General features: G+C 40.4%; 1 protein-coding gene across 2 annotated transcripts in view; it reads right to left on the reverse strand.

Moving 5' to 3' along the window:
* The window catches only part of LOC126457161 (general vesicular transport factor p115), a 202,666-nt gene that overhangs the window by 150,763 nt on the left and 29,978 nt on the right, over positions 1 to 21,925 (reverse strand). For both annotated transcript variants that reach the window (XM_050093244.1, XM_050093243.1), the window contains exon 2: positions 8,888 to 9,116. In XM_050093244.1, coding sequence (XP_049949201.1) covers positions 8,888 to 9,116 — 229 coding nt within the window. The remainder of the gene's footprint in view (positions 1 to 8,887; positions 9,117 to 21,925) is intronic.

The raw sequence follows: 21,925 nt of genomic DNA on the forward strand, positions 1-21,925 counted from the left end.
ATCGGTAATGCTGAAATTCAATATGGTGTTGGCCCACCCCTAGCCTTGATGATAGCTTCCACTCTCACAGGCATAAGTTCAATCAGATGCTGGAAGATTTCTTGGGGAATGGCAGCCCATTCTTCACGGAGTGCTGCACTGAGGAGTGGCATCGATGTCGGCAAGTGAGGCCAGGCACGAAATTGCCATTCCAAAACATCCCAAAGGTATTCTATAGGATTCGGATCAGGACTCCGTGCAGGCCAGTCCATTACAGGGATAATATTGACATGTAACCACTCCACCACAGGCCGTGCATTATGAACAGGTATGATGAAAGATGCAATTGCCATCTCCGAATTGCTCTTCAACAGTGGGAAACAAGAAAAACATCAATGTAGGCCTGGGCTGTGATAGTGCCACCCAAAACAACAAGGGATGCAAGCCTCTTCATGAAAAACACAACCACACCGTAACACCACTGCCTCCCAATTTTACTGTTGGCACTACACATACTGGCAAGTGAAGTTCACCGAGCATTCGCCATACCCACACCCTGCCATCAGATCGTCACCGTGATTTGTCAGGCCACACATTTTGCCACTGTTCAATCGTCCAATGTTTACGCTCCTTACACCAAGTGAGGTGTCGTTTGGCATTTACCGGCATGATGTGTGGCTTATGATCAGCCACTTGACCGTGAAAACCCAGTTTTCTCACCTCCAGCCTAACTGTCACAGTACTTGCAGTGGACTCTCTTCAACTGTCGGCAATCTCTGTCAGTCATCAGACGAGGTCGGACTGTAAGCTTTTGTGCTGTACATGTCCTTTCATGTTTCCACTTCACTATCACATTGGAAACAGTGGACCTAGGGATGTTTAGGGGTGTGTGTGTGTGTGTGTGTGTGTGTGTGTGTGTGAGAGTGAGAGAGAGAGAGAGAGAGAGAGAGAGAATTTGAAAACATCATGTAAATTGCTTACATGAAAAAGAAAGATATCATTTCATAATTTTGTGTTTTGGCCTGGAAAGTATTTATGTGGACAAAGTGTCAATTGTACCAAAGTTTATCGTTTGGGAAAGGGGGGGGGGGGGGGGGGGGACAGTGGGCAGAGCATCCTAAAAAAAAAAAAAAAAGGTAATATGTACTGCCCCTTTAAGTTTAATATAAGTAGTAATATTTTGATCCAAGCACTGTTGTGCCAGGGGGGACTGCTAAATAAATTAAATAGAACACATCTAAAAATAATAAAGTATGAAAAGTATGAAATTTAAATACATGTTGGCTACCTAGCAGCACAGGTAAATAACAAAACAATGATCTTAATTAATATACACCGAAAAAATTGCAGTATGGACACAACAGACGACACCCATTCATTCGAGACGCTGCACTTGTCATGCCTCGCGTGCTGCATACTGTGCGACTCATGTTTGTGGTTTACTGAAATAAGAGTTAGTATTATATCATCAAAGCACTGCACGTCATACGTCTTGGACAGACTACCACACGAAACTAAGTTTGTACATAATTATGTCAAAATATGATATGAAATAAATAGGTAACACTATTCTTTAACAATGTTACGCTAATTAAAGACGGGATGATTTTCACATTTTGTATAATATGTAATTATAATTTCACTAGCTATTTTGAGATGTGGATGCAGGACGTGCACGCCTGGAAAAGATGATGCCAAACAGAAGAGATCTATACCCAACAATAATATAATAGAGGGAAACATTCCACGTGGGAAAAATATATCTAAAAACAAAGATGATGAGACTTACCAAACAAAAGCGCTGGCAGGTCGATAGACACACAAACAAACACAAACATACACACAAAATTCTAGCTTTCGCAACCAACGGTTGCTTCATCAGGAAAGATGGAAGGAGAGGGAAAGACGAAAGGATGTGGGTTTTAAGGGAGAGGGTAAGGAGTCATTCCAATCCCGGGAGCGGAAAGACTTACCTTAGGGGGAAAAAAGGACAGGTATACACTCACATACACACACACATCCATCCGCACATACACAGACACAAGCAGACAATGCTGTTCTGGAAAGGATAGATGCTGTTAACTTTTTTTGTATTATTTACTTAGCGGCCCCTGATGTGACAATGCTTGATCAAAATATTACTACTAATATTAAACTTAACGAATCAATGCAATTTTTTGTGTCGGTTCTTTGTTTACATTTTTAATTTATTTTTACATCATTAGAAAAAGTAAAATTAATATTACTAACAGGCTTCAGTTCACCTACACTGTGCATTTCAAATTAACTAAAGGTCAACTTGCATTTGTTATTCTCAAATAAATTTGGGTCAAGAGTTAAATGCTAGTAAGTTATGCTTCTACAATTCCGGGGGCCATTCCACTCCACAGTTTCAAAACTGCTGTAAACATTTGAGAACTGAAGAAAGATACTATTTAATGGTGCATAGTCTTGCAAGAAAGAGACAGCCAAGCAAAATATTTGTAGCGAAACACTGGAAAAAATTATTTTATTTACAAATACTTTTTGAAGAGTAAGTTTTTATCATAAGCAAATGCACATGGGATGAAGCTTTTATAAAATGCTTGGATATTATTTTAGAGTCAATAGTTATTAATAAATATATTTTAAAAGCAGAAATATTGGTCACTGAGCTGGAATAAGTGCTGAACAGAACAATATAAATCCGTCTCAGAGAAATCCAGGAAAATAGAACATAGTAACTTTCCATGGAATGGACGTGTCATCTCAATTATCAAGGATTCTCTCACTGGCAGTGATAGATTTAGGTTAAAGTAAACGAAGAGACTTAAGTTTAAATGGATTGAATTTAGAATGGTAAAAGGAGAAAGGAGTTTGCACCAAATGGTTATTAGCTACTAGACAGAATACACATAACGGGAATAACAGCACAAGATTGTGCAGCTATGGCAAGAAACAAATTACTTACATTCAGTTTGAGTGATTTGTGTTGGTGGTGAATGATCTTGCAGAGTGTGAAAGAATTCTGAAAAAATCAGAGGTATCTGCATTCAATCCACACCATTATTGTGATCTTCATAAGAATACTTAATATGGTTAAACGATGAACAGACTACAGTTGGAAAAGTCTGAGAAGGGAGTAGTCTCTGCAAGAAGAGAGATCCCTTCAGTACACTTGGTTTTTCTGATGTATAAATAACTGGACATTACCACAAAAAGCCTATTTTCAAAAAAAGGGGCAATCACAAATTTGTGTAAGAAAACAGAATATATTATATATAAAAACAAAGATGAGGTGACTTACCGAACAAAAGTGCTGGCAGGTCGATAGACACACAAACAAACACAAACACACACACAAAATTCAAGCTTTCGCAACAAACTGTTGCCTCATCAGGAAAGAGGGAAGGAGAGGGGAAGACGAAAGGAAGTGGGTTTTAAGGGAGAGGGTAAGGAGTCATTCCAATCCCGGGAGCGGAAAGACTTACCTTAGGGGGAAAAAAGGACAGGTATACACTCGCACACACGCACATATCCATCCACACATACAGACACAAGCAGACATATATGTCTGCTCGTGTCTGTATGTGTGGATGGATATGTGCGTGTGTGCGAGTGTATACCTGTCCTTTTTTCCCCCTAAGGTAAGTCTTTCCGCTCCCGGGATTGGAATGACTCCTTACCCTCTCCCTTAAAACCCACTTCCTTTCGTCTTCCCCTCTCCTTCCCTCTTTCCTGATGAGGCAACAGTTTGTTGCGAAAGCTTGAATTTTGTGTGTGTGTTTGTGTTTGTTTGTGTGTCTATCGACCTGCCAGCACTTTTGTTCGGTAAGTCACCTCATCTTTGTTTTTATATATAATTTTTCCCACGTGGAATGTTTCCTTCCATTATATTGATATCATTAATTTGAAAACAGAATATATGATGCATTGAATATATTTAATGACTGAAAACTTGGTGTAGGGACATGGTGACCCCATTGCCCAGTGGGAAACTACTGCAATCAGCCACCCGAGTATTGGGGGGGGGGGGGGGGGGGGGGGGGGGGGACCATACCTTATTGGGTTAGGAGGAAATGCCAACCCAAAAACCTGAACATATAGGGTTGTGCCTCTGTGGTTAACAACCTTAGTTGTAAATTGGAGCTTTCTCCAGCCAAGGTTAACTACCTTTTAAAGTCAACCATGGAAAGGTCTTTTAGGAAAACATTTCCACCGTCCTGTCCAAGAATACAGGAGAAGGCTACATCGGATTCGGTGGTTAGCCACCTAGACAAGAAATGAAATAAACCTCTTTTAATAACCTTCGTGGACTTTAAAAAAGCATATGACTGTATCCATAGACCTCCAATGTTAAAATCTTAAGAAATTTCGGGCTCCATACAAAATTAATCAAATTGATAGAACTCACCTTAACCAACACTGTATCAGAAGTCAAGTTCAGAGGGGGAACTCTCTGAGCCAATCACCCTAAAGAAGGTTTCAAACAAGGAGATTGCTTGGCACTCATGCTGTTCAACTGTGCTTTAGAATACATAATGAGGGAATGGTACAAGATTAACCCGAAGAACATCCAAATTGGAAGACCCAAAGACAATGTAAGTTTAAATTGTCTAGGATTTTCTGATGACCTTGCTCTCTTGTCTAACAGTATTCAGGAAACCAAACAACAAGTTATCTCACTACAGGAAATAGTACAGAAAACCATCACGTTAACTGACCCACCACTCAAACAAAATTGCCACAGGAAACCAAGATATGAAAATTGTATATAAATTTAAAAATCTATGACAAATCATAATATATAACGTCATTGAAAAGCCAACATGGCATAACAGAATAAACAAATTGACTAGAGCACAATATATCACCAAGAACACCTACAACAAAAAGATCCTGTCAATAGCAACAAAATTAAAACACTACAAAACAGTCACTCAACCAGAAATAACATATGCAAGTGAAACCATCTTCAAAACAACTAACACTGCACAAATACACAAAATACTCAAAATAGAGAGAAGAATCATCAGAATGTGCAACAACAAATCATACCAGAAAGATGGACACTGGAGAGTAGTTACAAATGAAACAGTCAACAAGGACATAGAACCTGTAATGAGTACAATCAGGAAGAAACACATTTCATTTTTCCGAAATCTAATCAGAACACCAGAGAACAGGATCATCAGGAGAATAATAGAAAAATTGTGGAATAGTAAGTGCAACATTAAGTGGATTACAGAAATCAAGGAAGATATGGATGAGCTACAGATTACATTGGAAGACCTAAGAAAGCATCACCTGATCTAATTTGACTGCTTTCCATTATCCACATTTTGCTTTTGTTGATGTTGATCTTATATCCTCCTTTCAAGACACTGTCCATTATGTTCACCTGCTCTTCAAAGTCTTTTGCTGTCTCTGAGGCTTGCCGATGACATTGTAATTCTATCAAAGTTTTTGCTTCTTCTCCTGGGATTTTAATTGCTACTCCAAATTTTTCTTTGGTTTCTGTTACTGCTTATTCAATGTACAGATTGAATAACATCGGGGATAGGCTAGAACCCTGTCTCATTCCCTGATCAACCAATGCTTCTCTTTCATGCCCTTCTACTTGTACAACTGCTGTCTGGTTTCTGTACAGGTAGTAAATAGCCTTTCGCTCCCTGTATTTTACCCTTGCTACCTTTAGAATTTGAAAGAGAGTATTCCACTCCACACTGTCAAAAGCTTTCTCTACGACTACAAAGTCTATAAAGATAGGTTTTCCTTTGCTTAACCTATCTTCTGTCAGAGGTCTTAGGGTCAGTGCTGCCTCACGTGTTCCAACATTTCTCCAGAATCCAAACTGATCTTCCCTGAGCTCAGCTTCTACCAGCTTTGCCACTCTTCTGTAAAAAATTCATGTTAGTATTTCACAACTGTAACTTATTAAACAGACAGTTTGGGAATTTATGAATGGTGGGCTCCATGTGGTTCCCAAGTTGTGCCGAGGTCAAACATAAAGTGATCACTTTATGTTTGACCTCTGCTTAGGACAGTGTTACTACTCAGGGCACATAATCGTTGAAAGCACCGATGATGGCTGTTAAAGTTGAAATCAATTTGCAAAAGTAAATAAAGAAAACATGATTTTGCAACTGCTTGCTGCTTATTTGGTAAGTTTGGTAATTTTCATGCATGTCAGCACCTGCTTTCTTTGTAAATAGAATTATTATATTATTCTTGAAGCATGAGGGTATTTTGCTTGCTTCACAAATCTTGTTCACCGTATGGAAGAGTTTGTCACGGCTGGCTCTCCCAAGTCTATCAATAGTTCTAATGGAATGTTATCAACTCCCAGGGCCATGTATTGACTTAGGTCTTTCAGTGCTCTGTCAAATTCTTCACACAGTATCATATCTCCTATCTCCTCTCCATCTACATCCTCTTCCATTTCCATAATATTTCCCTCAAGTACATCTCCCTTGTATAGACCCCCTATGTACACCTTCCACCTTTGCCTTTGTTGCTTAGGATTGGTTTTCCATCTGAGCTCACAAAAATTCATACAGATGGTTCTCTTTTGAATAAAGGTCTCTCTAAATTTTCCTGTAGGCGGAATCCATCATTCCCCCTAGTGATATATTGTTCTAAATCCTTATATTTAATCTCTAGCCATTTTTGCTAAGCCATTTTGTACTTCCTCTTAATCTTGGTTTTCAGACATTTGTATTCCCTCTTGCCTGGTTCATTTACCACAGTTTTTTATTTTCTCCTTTCATCAATTAAATTCAATACCTCTTGTGTCGCCCAAGGATTTCTGCTAAGCCTCATCTTTTTACCTACTTGATCCTCTGCTACCTTTACTATTTCATCAAAGCTACCCATTATTTTTCTTTTGTATTCCTTTTGCCTGTTCTTGGGAATCATCCCATAATACTCCCTCTCAAACTCTCTACAACCTCTGGTTCTTTCAGTTTATCCAGGTCCCATTTCCTTTAATTCCAGCCTTTAAAACATTAAAACAAAGATAAAGGCAGCCTATTTGAAAATGCACAATGGTGCAATCAGAACCTGGTGTTAGGCAACATTCAATACTGTGAAGCAACACAGCACAGAATGTTACCCAGCACCAAATTTTGATTTCAAAGATGTGCACTAACCGTCAGGCTATTTTTATTTTTGATATTGCTTTAATTTTATTTCACGGTAACACTTTTTTGTTTTGTTTTGTGGGGGTTATTCTTTCATTCCCTGCCCCATGAAACTCCACCTCATGCATAGTAGCATGCTTGGATCCTTAGAGACACCATCATCAAGGCGGTCAAGATTTTACTGCTCAAGCATATACCACTCCAGTATAAGGAGGGTTCCTGCAGTGGCACACTGCAAGTTTCAAACAGTCCCACATATGTTCAGTTGGTTTCATGCAAGAAGATACCACAGGGCAATCAAATTTGGTCAGTTCCTGCTGTCTGGCTTGTTGTCTGGGGGAAGGTGTTAATGAGGTAGACACAGTGTGCTGGTGTGTTATCATATTCATCATTGAAGTGTTGACTGTAGGTCTAGAAAACAGGTTTAAGGTTCCTGTTCCAATAATACACAGCCTTCAAATTACCCTTGGTAGTATTGAGAGGTACCCAACATAGTAACATCATTACATGACATCTGTACAAAACTTGATGAACTCATCTCCCTGCTGTACCCATGGGTCTGTTACATGTATTAGTACTTGGCCACTTCCACACTCTTCTACAACAATCACCAGGTATCATACAAAACTTGTACCTACTCGTGAACCTGACTCAACTGAGCCAGGTTCCACTACAGGTATCGCTTGCCTTATTTCTCTGAGTGCCACAGAGCTGGAGATGGGGGGTTTGCATAGTTGTTTATGGATGCCTAGAGGGCAACATGATTGTTTGGAAATGGTGGCATACTGCCTGGCTTGGCCTAGACCTATCAGTTGCCTCCAACAAGGTAACACACAGTACTAAGATGATCTCTCTGTGATACCTAGGAGCGACAATTTGTAGGTAGCAGTCATAAGCTGATGATGTGACCACTGTGATGTAGATCTTTAATGTTGGCTGTTTCATGATTGTGGCTGAATATTCGAATGACAACAATGTGGTGTATGCCAATTCAGCAGACAACTATGTTTGCTGATTGTCTTTCTTGCTACAAAGTCACAAAATGTGCATGATCTAAGCTCAAAATGACCCCTTGAACCATGTTGACAGACTGAACACTACTACATGCCACATCATACTGGTTGCAATTGGAGGTACAATGATTTCTAATGAATTACACTCAAAATGTAGGTTTACTTCAACCTATGTTATATGGATAGCTGGCTCTGTGTAGGAATTCCCTGTAGTCAGAGGGGTACTGAGAAAGAGGTTTTCAAAGTGGAAAAAAATCCGAACGTATAAAAAACTATGCAATTGATGAGAGTGGTACAAAACAATTTATCAGCAGTTTATTTAAAAAAAATCTGTCTGTTTATTACCAAATTCTTTTTGTGCACTCATGTGTGTTTGATGATACTGAAAGGCTCAGAAATTCACAAAGCAGGAGTTTTCTTCACATTTTCATGGAAAACATGTCAGTCATTTATTGAATTAACATTAGACAGGAAGTGACTACTGGATCAATTTATCAACAGATGAGACAGCTACCTAATTTAAGCTGCACACCTTTTTCCGCCACAATGCCAAAAGACTAAGATAGCAACAAAGAGCAATATGCTGTCTCATAATTTGCCTTCAATGGTTCTGGGAAACAACAGTAACTTCCCTCTGTAAGGCCATGAAAAGATTACATCCACATCGTCTTCTCACTGACTCAGTTATTTAGTACTAAATTTCCATCTTAAGTAAATTAATAGAAGACAGAAAATGTATATGAAACTGCACAGTGTATCTTGGATAACACCTACCTTCCTCTTCAAAGTTTTCACCTGATGTGATATTGCATAAAGTGTCCAGTGCATAGCCAACTATTTCTGCATCGGCTCGATCCATTTCCAAGACTTGCCGAAGTGCATCCATTCCTTGTGCCCCAACCTCAACACGATACTTTCGAGATAATGCCTTGAGGGCCCGACATGCATCTCTTCTGTCATCGAGAAGTGTAGAAGACTGTACTCGATCCACTAATCGTTCAACCTGCAACATAGATAAAAATTTGTGGTAAAAGTATAAGTTGCAGTGAAAGATGGGTCCACATGGCAAAGTAACAAGAGTTATGCTAACAGGGTTCCAGCAGCCTATACAACGAACAATATAATGCCACAAATTTATGGGTTGAAATTTATACAATAATCTCAACATATACATTTCTATAAGCAAATCTTAAGTTAATTTTTATACCAGCATTTTTTTTAATGATTTAAATCACATCCAATCTTATTACTCATAACTCAACATGTCTATTTCACAGTCACAATGTGTCACCAGTTGTGAAAAAGTTACTTTCTAAATGCAAGCACCAAAGCAGATGGCAAGACACTGTTTCTTTGACTAAATGTGTAAACGTACATGAACAGGGCTCAATACAAAGCATTTGTACTTGTGATAATGAAGATTGAATGAAATTCATTAAGGATAAAACCCTGTCATGAGTCGCAACAGATACTAAAAAGACTCTCTGGCTTCCATCTTATTGTAAGTGGCATTGCACAGCACAGAAAAAGAAAAATGCTTTGTGAGTTGTGTATACTACTTCCATGGACCAACAAACACTTGTAGAATCAGATGTACATAATTTTAAATGCATAAAACCACTGGACAACGAAAACATACATATGAAACTTTATTTTTGTCATGATAGTTAACAGTAAAGCCTTATTTCCCTGGAATCATCAATCACCTTTGTTTCAGGGCTGGTTTATGCCTTGTGGGATGCTGCTACTTCCATGGACATTACAGCATGCAAATGGAGAAAATGATGTCCTTCATCTATGCACTGAACAAATAGAGCATATAAGCAGTGTTAAGTCACTGTTCTTCCATTCAGAGAAATTAAAAGTTTTTAGTGCATTTGTTAAAATTATTGATGAAATTTTATTTATTTGTTAATCTGAATAGAATATCATAAAATATTTTAACAAACACACACTATTCCTCAGTTTTTCCAAATGGCAAAATAGTATGATTTTAGGAAGAATTCTGCTCACAGATGGTAAAATTGTTGTTTATTAAAACACGACTGCATCATCAGGTGAACAATGTTAAAGGATCATAGGCATACCCATCGCTTCTAGTCAAAATTACTATTCAGGAATGTCGTCAATGTTATGGAGAGCGAGAGGTAAAGAAGAAGCGCCCCATTTTCCTTGAATAGTAACTTATGACTAGGAGCAGTGGGTATGCCTATGATCTTTTACCACTGTTCACCTGACGATGCAGCTTAAAGCCATGAAATCGGTCGTGCTTTAATAAACAACAGTTTTACCAGCTGTGGGCAGAATTCTTCCCAACATCATGCTTTTCAACATCAGCGATTGCCCGGAATATAGGTTAGTAACTCACACCACTGTGACTCTAAACGCTTCAAACAGGTTGGGATATTACTTTTAGACCAATTACAGGATTCAGAAAATATGCAGAAGAATAAAAAGAGTGCGTAAACATGTATCTAAATAGTAGTACAAACAATTTGAAATGTGCAAGACACCCATCACGCTGAAACCATATTTTCTGATGTACAATTATGAACACCTCTTCAAAAGCTGCTGCCAAAATGTTTGAGGAAATTGGTGTAAGTGGGGCTCCTTATTACTTCTTTCAATAAAATGTAATCAAGCGATGATGTCATCAAGGACTACTCCACATCACATATTATGGCCCACTGTTACTGAAAACCTCTTTATAGGAGCAGTAAGAATTTGCAGTCAACCAATGATGTATATTGTGTAACTTAACATGTTGATAGTTTTTGGTTGTAGCTTTCCAAGCAAACATCTCGTTTAAGGAATAGCTGTAAACTTTTACCCTTTAAAAACATTAAAATACCAAACTAGATCTGATGCTGAAAATTATCTTTATGCAACTGCTAATGACGGATGTTGTGGCAAGAATGAAATTTATATTGGTGCAGTATTTGATGGATGCTTCAATAGCCGATGCCACCAGTGTCACGCAAACTGTCGTGACAATTTAACGACTGTGTGTAAGAACACCTTCCCACATTTTATTGTAAGTGCAGTCTTTTTATACATTTGGTGTCTGCAGTAATGATTACCTCCCGATAACACATTCTTCCATTTTGTTGTTATTTGTTGTGATATGACCTGCCAATCAGGATACCTTCCAGTATATAATCTGACAGTTTGTTTTTGCATTTTTGCCACATTCACAATAAACTAAAATGGCATGGAGGATTTTTTCAATTCCTTATCCCCATTTTCGTACACTGTTACATATACAAAAGCACTACAGTTCACACATTATTGTGATGGCTAGTGCACACTGTTTATAGCTTTGAATTACATAACCACCCCTGGTTTGAACTACATCCTCCATACATTGTGGGTTAAATGTCTCTATGGGCCATAGCGCTTTCAATGCTGTGCATCATTTGAAAGGAAGCAAAATTGGAACTTCTCAGATCACATTACACACTTCCAGCCAACTTCTGCTGTAAACGATGTGAAGTACCTGACTCCAAATGCCCACTGCATGCAACTCTCCTCCCTTTCCAATGCCCACTTGGAAAACTCTTGACAGTGGTAGGGAGTTACAGACAGCAGCAATTCTGGCAGATTCAAAACTGCCTGTCACTGCGACAGTGTGACATTAGTCAGTAGTCCCCATTCATAAAGATCTTTTTATGACCACTGTTCTTATGCCATGTTACATGGTTGTGGGTGGAAGACATGTTGGAGACCATGTTGATTCACCAACAAATCCAGTTACTTCATTGACAGTGAGGTCATGAGCCCGTCCAAGCACAACTGCACCTTTTTGCCAATCTGTCATGTCTCCACATCAACCAACTTATTGTGATAATATCATACAATCAACTGGCAGACATACAACACTTCACAACCACAACTCATGGCAGTGGTGGAGGGTCACATGATCACCCTGTACTAGCTCTACACCATCTACAGTTACTCCAGAAAAAGCAGTCTCCTCTTTATAGCAGGTGACTTAATATTTTGTCTGCTGAACTTATGGTTTGTTGTAATCATCATCTTGAAATATTCAGTGGGTCCAATTTAGTGATTCAACCCTGGGTATACCACATCAAATAAAAATTTTATTTTTATGAGGTTTGATCAAAAACAAATTGGAATTTTTTGTTTCTCTTCAGAATCTATTTATTCAGCAACATCAACTTTGTCCTGTTCAAAGTAATCCTCCTCAGATATACACTTGTGCCAGCAATTTTTCCAATCTTGGAAGCACTTTACGGAACTCACTTTTCATTATGGTGTTCAGCTCCTTCAGTAATTCTGTTTTTATCATATCAATGTTGGCAAAACAATGCCCTTTTATGGTTCCCTTCAGACTCAAGATTAGAAAGAAGTTGCAGGGGGGGGGGGGGGGGGTCATGTCCGGCGAATACAGTTGCTGAGGCAATATAATGGTTTTGTTTTAGCCAAAAAATAATGAACAAGCACTGAGGTGTGGGCAGATGCATTATCATGACGCAATTTCCGCAAGCAGTTTTACCACAACTCTGGTAGTTTTCTTCAGATTGCTTCATGCAGATGGAGCATAACTTCCAGGTAGTACTCATTATTGAATGTATGACCATCAGACAGGAACTCAAGATGCACTGTGCCATTGGAATCAAAGACAACAGTGAGAAGAACCGTTCATATGTGATCGAACTTACCAAATTTTTTTTCAGTCTTCGCTCTTTCGCCACGTGTTGAAGACACTAATGACAGCACTCCTCGAACACCTGACAAGTATTGCTGTTTCCAAAATGCTCATGCCAAGCCTCTGGGCCATCACAATCTGCCCTCAGCCAAACTCAGATAGATAGCGTTCCTTGCCCATTCTACACAGGGGCAGCACGCTCACTGATACTACATGCACCATGCATGTGTGGTTCAAATGGCTCTGAGCACTATGGGACTTAACATCTATGGTCATCAGTCCCCTAGAACTTAGAACTACTTAAACCTAACTAACCTAAGGACAGCACACAACAACCAGCCATCACGAGGCAGAGAAAATCCCTGACCCCGCCAGGAATCGAACCCGGGAACCCGGGCGTGGGAAGCGAGAATGCTACCGCACGACCACGAGATGCGGGCCATGCATGTGTGACTGGCAGTCATTCCTCACTAGGTGATGCTGCTATTGCCTGCATGGTTTTATATTGATTGTAGATAAGAGGTAATAATGTTCTGGCTGATCACATAATTACTTTCTTCTGTACAATGAAAACTCAAAATCTTACTCTGTAAGATAGAGAGAGATTTTCACAAAATATCAATCACCAACTTTCTCGTTTGAAACACAAATATTTTGTTGACTCACCTATACAGGAAGACAGATCATCAAATTCAAATAAGAGAAATCTGGGCTCTGATGGAAAGATTTAGGTTTTCAGTTTTCTCACATGCTATTCGAGAGTGGAACAGTCGAGAAGTATTCTGAAAGTGGTTATGTGAACCCTTTGCTAAGCACTTGGTTGTGAATTACACTGTAGTGATATAGACATAGACGTAACTAGATGAAAATGAGAAAACAAACTACTTGCAGCGCTAAACTGTGTTTTGGACCTGGACTTAAACCCACACTCTTGTCCTTGGGAAAAGGTCAGGGTTCTAATCATAGACCATCACATGGTTTAAATTTTTCAGAAAGTTTATTATAGTTTCCATTTCACTACAGTGTAAAAGAACCATTGTACACTCAAAATAAGTCAACTAATTAATTACTATGACACCAAAGTTGACCGTTATAATTATGGCAAAATTAACTGAAATTAAATGTTTAATGTATTTACCCTATCATTTTTCTTGTTTAGTTTTTCATAAATAACCATCTACAAAATAAAAACTTTTATGTCTAGTTTCCACCAGCCAAGTACTCTGCTAATGTGAACAAAGAAATGAGAACTCAGCCTAAAGCTTGAACGAGTAAAATAATGAGTGAGTAGATACAGGACGTGGACCGTGGAGGTGATGGTGACAGAAATCATACGTCAGTGTGTCAGTATAATATCCCTGGTTAGGAAAGTCTTTTATTCGGGTCAATTACAGGGATGGAAATGTAGCTGGAGGAAAGGTGGCTGTCCTCTGAGATATACGTGTCCACAGGTGAGTGGTGTGCTGGCATCAGCAATTTGACTGCCAAGTATGGGGCACTTGCTTGTGGAAGTGACTGCAGCATCACTCAACATACTGTGCACACAGGAATATCTGAGAGTGAGGGTCTACATTAAGTGGTACATATGCAAGACGGGCTGACTAGTTCTTTCCCCATGACACTTTTCCAGTTGGAAATTATAAAAAGCCCGAATACTTAGCCATGACCACTTGGCAATTTAGCTCCATTTGCCCTGGTTTTCTCATTTGGTCAGCTCCTCCAGATGCCCTACCACCACTGTAAGGTGTCCCAACTCTGACTTTCAGAGGTGGTGACTGGCTTACTCTACAGCATCAGCTTACTGAATGAGTCTTCTTGCACTCTGAATGAGCTTTTTTTGCTAAATAGTGCCTGGCCTCAGCTGATAGGCATTTCTCCCTCTATGGCATTGTTCTGCTGATTCAGTACTAAGCAGTGAATTACATCAGACTGGTTTGTGGCACAACAACTATTTCCACTTACTTCAGTGAGTTGTGACTGCCAACATTGCCCTGCCCCCCAAACTGCAATCACTAACATATTTGGTGTGTGCTTATATTTTCTCAAGACTATTGTGGTGAACTGTGATGGTGCTCCATACGGCTCGTACCTCAGGGCTAGTGGACCAAAAATAGCTTTCATACAGGAATACAGGGCAAACGAGTATTTGTAAAATTCCGAGGAACTGCTATACAGACAGAAACAAATGTGAAAAGCATAAAAGGAAATTGCCAGTGTACTAGCAATGAAAAATATAATTATAACCTTCCCTGTTGTCCATGTTGCTCAGAGTTGACATAATAAATGAACGACTCATTACAACTTTCATAAGCATGTACACCAGGGGTAGTCAATCTTTTTTATTTATTGGCCACTTTTGTATCTCTGTTAGTTGTAACATTTGCTATCCCCCCCACAGATTCCACATAATGGTGATTTACAAAGTAAGGAAGTAACATCATTTCATAAAACTTATGAAGTGTAATTACAGAAAGTTAAAACATATTATAATTATTTACCAAATACTTTAAGTCAATTTTTTTATGAAAACCTAATGAAAAGGTTTTTAAAGCCCCTACCACCCACCATGAATGCTGGAAACCCCGTAGTGGGCGGTAGGGTCCAGGTTGACCACCACTGATGTAGAGACTAAATTGCCTGAAAAATCTCAGACGAGCAACTGAATTAGTACTCGGATAGTGTATACCCTGGGCAGTTGAGAGAAGCCATATTTTTCTCTGTCTGTTCAGCCACTGTGCATAATGCCTGCCCACACCATATCGCCTAAGTCACAATGATGGCTTTCATGCACAGTCTGTGGCGTGTAACGTGTTCCCCTCTTTCTCACACTAACTAGTGGACACAATCACCTGCCACAGTGAAGCGCAATTCATTTGAGAACATCACTCTGGACCATTGCTGCTGGCCCCAACCAAAATCTTGGCATGCTACTTCTGGTTCTAGCAGAAGATGCCAAAGCAGTTGACCTGGTTTTATGTTTCACCTGCAAATGTCATTTCTACTTGTCTCTGCGAGGCGGGGGTCTACACCAACAAACACTTTCTCGACAATGGTGTGGTTGAACTGGGGTGTATTTAATCAACTTTCGAGAGGACAAACAAACTTGATTTAACTGCTATCAGGAACACATGTACTGGTATCGGCTGCAAGTCTGCAGCGATCTGCCTAGGAGTAAGGTGTCTGTTCCTTTTCACCACTAAGGCTGCATACTGATCATCTTGCAGTATGGCGGTCCATCTAGCGCCACTGGTATGCTTTCATGTAGCATTTCAATCTTCAGTGGCCTTTTTTAATCACGAGATAGCACTTCTGGACACACCACTTACTGTACACAAACTAGTGACATTTAGACCAGTTTTGAGTCACCCAACTGCTCGTCCTAGTTGTACAGACACAAATGACGTCTTGCACACATGTTGCCATACCACACGGAATGTTACGCTAATCAGTTCCACAACAACCTTCATCAAACATCATGCTGCATGAACTGTCAAATGCAGAGCATTTGCACTCAGGCTTTGCTATAGTTAAATGTTTCCCCCCCTACATTCCCTTTTACTATCACTGATAGGGTGTTTCGTAGCTATTGTTAGTTGTTCTGCAGAAATTGGCAGTTGTTCCTTTCCAAGGGTCTGTTGTTTCTTAGTACTTGTCAAGCTGGGTAAATTGCTTTCTGCTAGAATAATAAGGATGGTTCATTGTTGGAGTTAAAGGGATCAAACTGGATAACCCTCAGGAGGAGGATACAAAAGGCAAATCCTGGGAAGCACAATTGTAAGCAAGATGCAACGAGACAGAAATAAACTCAAGGAGAAGTAGCAGGGGAGGGAGAGGGTGTACGTTGGATGAGCCACTTTACCCACAATGAAGTTGGAGGTCCCTGGAGCATGGTATGTCATGTGAGACGCACCCTCTGTAACCCACCAGCACCACCTCATCATCTGTTACCCCCAAGGAAATGAGCAACACAGACAATACGACAAAAGTTTACGAAGGATAAAACAGTAAAAATGGCAAACATAAAAGAACAAGGACAATAAAAATCGGAGAAAGGTAGGGGCCCAGCCAGACCAGACCACCGATCAAGGGCCACCTGGGCTAAAGCAGGCAAAGGGTGCCCCTCCAATCTCCTCAGGTGGTCAATGAGGCCAATATGCCCCACCTCGCAGAGATAAGTAGAAACGACATTTGCAGGTGAAACATAAAACCAGGTCAACTGCTTTGGCGTCTTCTGCTAGAACCAGAGGTAGCATGCCAAGATGTTTTAGATATTGCCACAAAGCAGCCAAATTTGGGCAGTTTAGTAGGATGTGGGCCACCGTCAGGTGGACACCACATTGGCAGTAAGTTGGATCCTGGTGTTGGAGAATGTGGCTGTGGATCAACCAAGTGTGGCCAATGCTAACCCAAAAAAGAATCACGAAGGGAAGACTGCCATGTGGTCATGGTCTCCTTTATTGCCCTGTTTGTATGGGAAGTCCAGGACAAACCTTCCCAAGTTCCAAACACCCAACAATTGATGGCACATAGTTGACAGAAGGTCCCCCATTTCCAAAGTCGGAATTCTGGCAGACAGCTTTGCCACATGGTTGGCTTCATTCCCTGAGATCGCAACATGTCCTAGGGTCCAAACAAAGACGACTGGCTGTCCAGATTGATGGAGGTCAGAAAGAAGGTCCTGGATAGTCATAACTAATGGGTGATGTGGGTAGTAGTGGTCTACAGCCTGAGCACTACTCAGGAAGTCGCTACATCTTACTGGTGCAAAAACCAGCTAGACTAAGGCCTCATTTGATGGGCACCAATTCAGCATTGAAGACACTGCAACCATTCAGCAAGGAGCGTAGTTCACTGTACCTTGTATATATATATATATATATATATATATATATCTCTGCGTGTGTGTGTGTGTGTGTGTGTGTGTGTGTGTGTGTGTGTGTGTGCGCGCGCGTGCATGCAAAACTGATTCGCCCATCGACCGATGCGCTACCAGTTTATATCACTTCCGAACATTGAAATGTGCTGGGAACAGTTGGTGGAATACCATGAGGTAAACACACTTTCAGTACCAAGGATAAATTGTGACAGATCCGGTGTCGAGGTACCTGTTGTGGGGAAACCTGTTTTGTCCGGTGTCAGGAGGAGACAAACGCAAATGGGTAGGGGTTCGTTAATCGTCGGCAGTTCAAGCATACTGTGAATGATGGTACCCCTTAGGGAAATGGCAGCAAGAGACAGGAAAGCACACCAGGTGCACTCAGTGTGTATGCCTATGGGCATCATTCAACTTGAAGAGGCTATTCCAGCACCCATTGAGGGAACAGGGTGCTACCAACTGTAGATTGTGGTGCACGTTGGACCAAATGATGCATGTTGTCTGGGCTCTGAAGTCATTCTTGGGTCATTACAGCGACTGGCAGAGAAGGTCAGCCTCGCATGTAGAGTTTGAACGAAGCTCTCAATTTGCAACATTGTTCCCAAAACTGATCATGGCTATTTTGTTCTGAGTCGAGTGGAAAGGCCGAACCAGAGACTTCGAAAGTTCTCTGACAAGCTAGGCTGCAACTTTCTGCACTTGCGCCATAGGATTAAGAACTTTAGGGTCCTCCTAAATAGGTCCTACCGCCCACCAGATTCATCTGCTGATGTAACCGAAAACTTTAGAGAAAACCTCAGGTCACTTAAACACCAGTTCCCCAATCATACTGCATTCATTGGCAGAGCTTTCAATCATCTAACAATTAACTGAGAAAATTACAGTTTTGATAGTGGTGGCTGTGGTAAGACATCCTGTGAAACTTTACGAAATACCTTCTTTGAAAACTACCTAGAACAGTTAGTTAGGAACCCTACTCATGATGGAAATATAGTGGATTTAATGGCAACAAATAGACCTGACCTCTTTGAGGATGTCCACATCAAAACTGGTATCAGTGATCATGACATGGTTGTGGCAACAATGATTACCAAACTATGAAGGACAAGTAAAAAATGCCGAAAGATATATATGTTCAGTAAGCTAGATAAAAAATCAGTAGTAACTCATCTCAAAGAGGAACTTGAAACTTACTGCACAGGGCAGGAGCTAGAGAGGAACTCTGACGCAAGTTTAAAAGAAGAGTTGACCACACACTGGGTAGATATGTACCCAGTAGAACAGTTCATAATGAGAGGAAACCTCCATGGTATAAGTCACTGTAAAGAAACTTCTAAAGAAACAGACATTACTGCAAAATAAGTGTAAAACAAGGTGCAGGGCTATAGATAGAGACACTGAGTGAAACGCGTTTAGCTGTCAAGAGAGCAATATATGATGCTACCGTAGCAGAATATTGCCAAGTAATCTTTCACAGAACCCAAAGAAATTCTGGTCATATGTAAAGGCTGGTAGTGCCATGAAAGTTAGTGTCCAGTCCCTCATGAATGAGACAGGAACTGAAACTGAGAGTAGCAAAGTAAAAAATGAAATGCTTAACTCCATTTTTAAATGTTCCTTTACAAAAGAAAATTCAGGAGAATTGCTGCAGTTTAATCCTCATACCACTGAAAAGATGAATAAAATAATCATTAGTGTTTGAAACTGTTAAAACTGAACACAGCTTCAGGGCCCAATGGAATCCTGTCAGATTCTATAATGAATTTGCAGCAGAGTTAGCCCCTCTTCTAACTATAATCTACTTAAGATCCCTCAAACAAAAAACCTCATGCCCAGTTTTTGGAAAAAGGCACAGGTCACACCTGTTTACAAGCAGGGTAGTAGAAGTGATCCACAAAACTACCGTCCAATATCCTTGACATCAATTTGTTGTAGAATCTTATAATATATTCTGAGCTCAAACATAATGAGCTATCTTTAACAGAATGGCCTCCTCAATGCCAACCAGCAAGGATTTCGAAATCATTGATCATATGAAACCCAATTCGCACTTTTCTCACATGACTTTCTGAAAGCTTTGGATCATGGCAATAAGATATTCTTGATTTCCCAAAAGCATCTGACTCAGTACCACATCTACAGTTATTGTCAAAAGTAAGAACAGATGGGATATCAAGTGAAATTTGTGACTGGACTGAGGATTTTTTGCTAGAGAGGACACAGCGTGTCATCTTGGATGTAGAGTCATCGTCAGATGTAGAAGCAACTTCAGGTGCGTCCCAGGAAGTGTGTTGGGACCCTTGCCGTTCGTGTTTTATATTAATGATCTTGCGGACAATATTAATAGTAAAATCAGGCTTTTCGCAGATAAGGCAGTAATTTATAATGAAGTACTATCTGAAAGAAGCTGCATGAATATTCAGTTGGATCTCAAAAAGATTTCGGCATGTTGCAGAGATTGGCAACTTGCTCTAAATGTTCAGAAATGTAAAATGTTTCACTCCAAAAAATGAAAAAACATAATATCCTTTAACTATAACATCAATGAGTCACTGTTGGAATCGACCAACTCATACACCTGTGTGTAACACTTTGGAGGGATATGAAATGGAATAATCGCATAGGTTCAGTCGTGGGTGAAGCAGGTGGTAGACTCTGGTTCATTGGCAGAATACTGGGGAGCTGCAATAAGTCTATAAAAGAGATTGCTTACAAATCACTTGTGTGACCCAGGGGATATTGAACGTATACAGAGAAGAACAGCACAAATGGTCACAGGTTTGTTTAATTCATGGGAGAGCATTGCAGAGATGCTGAAAGAACTGAAATGGCAGAGGCTTGAAGGCAGGCATAAATTACCCCAAGAAAGTCTGTTAACAAAGTTTCAAGAACTGGCTTTCAGTAATTACTCTAAGGATATACTACAACCCCCTATGTATTGCTCACACAGGAATCACGAAAATAAAATTAGAATAATTACTGGATGCACAGAGGCATTCAAACAATCATTCTTCCCACACTCCATACATGAATGGAACAGGGAGAAACCCTAATAACTGGTACAGTGGGACGTACCCTCTTCCATGCACCTCACAGTGGTTTGTAGAGTATAGATGTAGATGTAGACATAGATGTACACACAGCAGTGAACACAACTGCTCCCTGAAAAGAGGTGACATTGGGGGAAGTTGGAGTTCAGAGCAGAGACACTGTAGCTGACCTGCAATTATGGCCCCAGTTTGGGTCTCTATTGTGTGAGGTGGACCTCCTATTAGGAGAAAGGGCATGGGAGTTTGGATGCTTAGGGAAGCTGCGAACACGTATAGCATAGTTGAGTAGCTGTTGTTGGCACCCGTTTAACAGTGGAGGGACCCCAGCCTGCATGAGTAGGCTGATCACAGCACTAGTTCGAAAAGTTCCCATTGCAAGTCAGTGGTGTATCAGATCCAGTGACCACAATGTTGAGGGCAGAGCCGAACCATACTCCAGACTCCCACAATCAAGATGTAACAAGATATGGGCTCTGAATAGCTGCAGGAGGGTAGTGCGGTCTGTATTCCAGCTAGTGTTACTGAGGCAGTTAAGTGTGTTAAGGTGTAGTGAGCACCTTTGCTTAAAGGGGTGAAGATGGGGAAGCCACATCAGACAGGCATCGAAGACCAGTCCCAAAAAGCAAAAGTCTCTACCACATTGAATAACTAGTCATTGAAATAAATTCTGGTTGTGGATGAACAATACGATGGCAACAGAAGTGCATGAGGCAAGTCTTGGTGGTGGAAAAATTAATGCCATTGTTGGGGGCCCATGACTGTACCTTCTGAAAGGCACCTTACAGTCAGCATAAAGAAACACCCACACTAGAGGAGCAATAGTGAAAGCAAATGTCATTGCCATACATGAAGGTAATACTGAAGATCCCACAGCTGCTGCTACATTGTTGATGGCCACTAAAAGATAGGGACACTTAATACAGAGCTCTGTGGAACCCCATTCTCTTGGATTTGGGGCTTACTGTGGGAAGCACCAACTTAAACCTCGAAAGTATGGTGTGACGAGGTTATGGACAAAAATCAGAAGTGGGACTGGAGATCCCACTCATGTAGGGAAGCAAGGATGTGGTGTTGCCAAGTGATGTCATGACCCTTTTGTGGGTCGAAGAAGACAGCAATACGGTGTTGATGTTGGACAAAAGCTGTCCGTATAGCAGACTTCAGGCAAACCAAATTATCTGCAGTAGAACAGCCTTGGTGAAAACCACCCTTGGACG

Source organism: Schistocerca serialis, chromosome 2 (genome assembly GCF_023864345.2).
Source record: "Schistocerca serialis cubense isolate TAMUIC-IGC-003099 chromosome 2, iqSchSeri2.2, whole genome shotgun sequence".
Taxonomy (NCBI): domain Eukaryota; kingdom Metazoa; phylum Arthropoda; class Insecta; order Orthoptera; family Acrididae; genus Schistocerca; species Schistocerca serialis.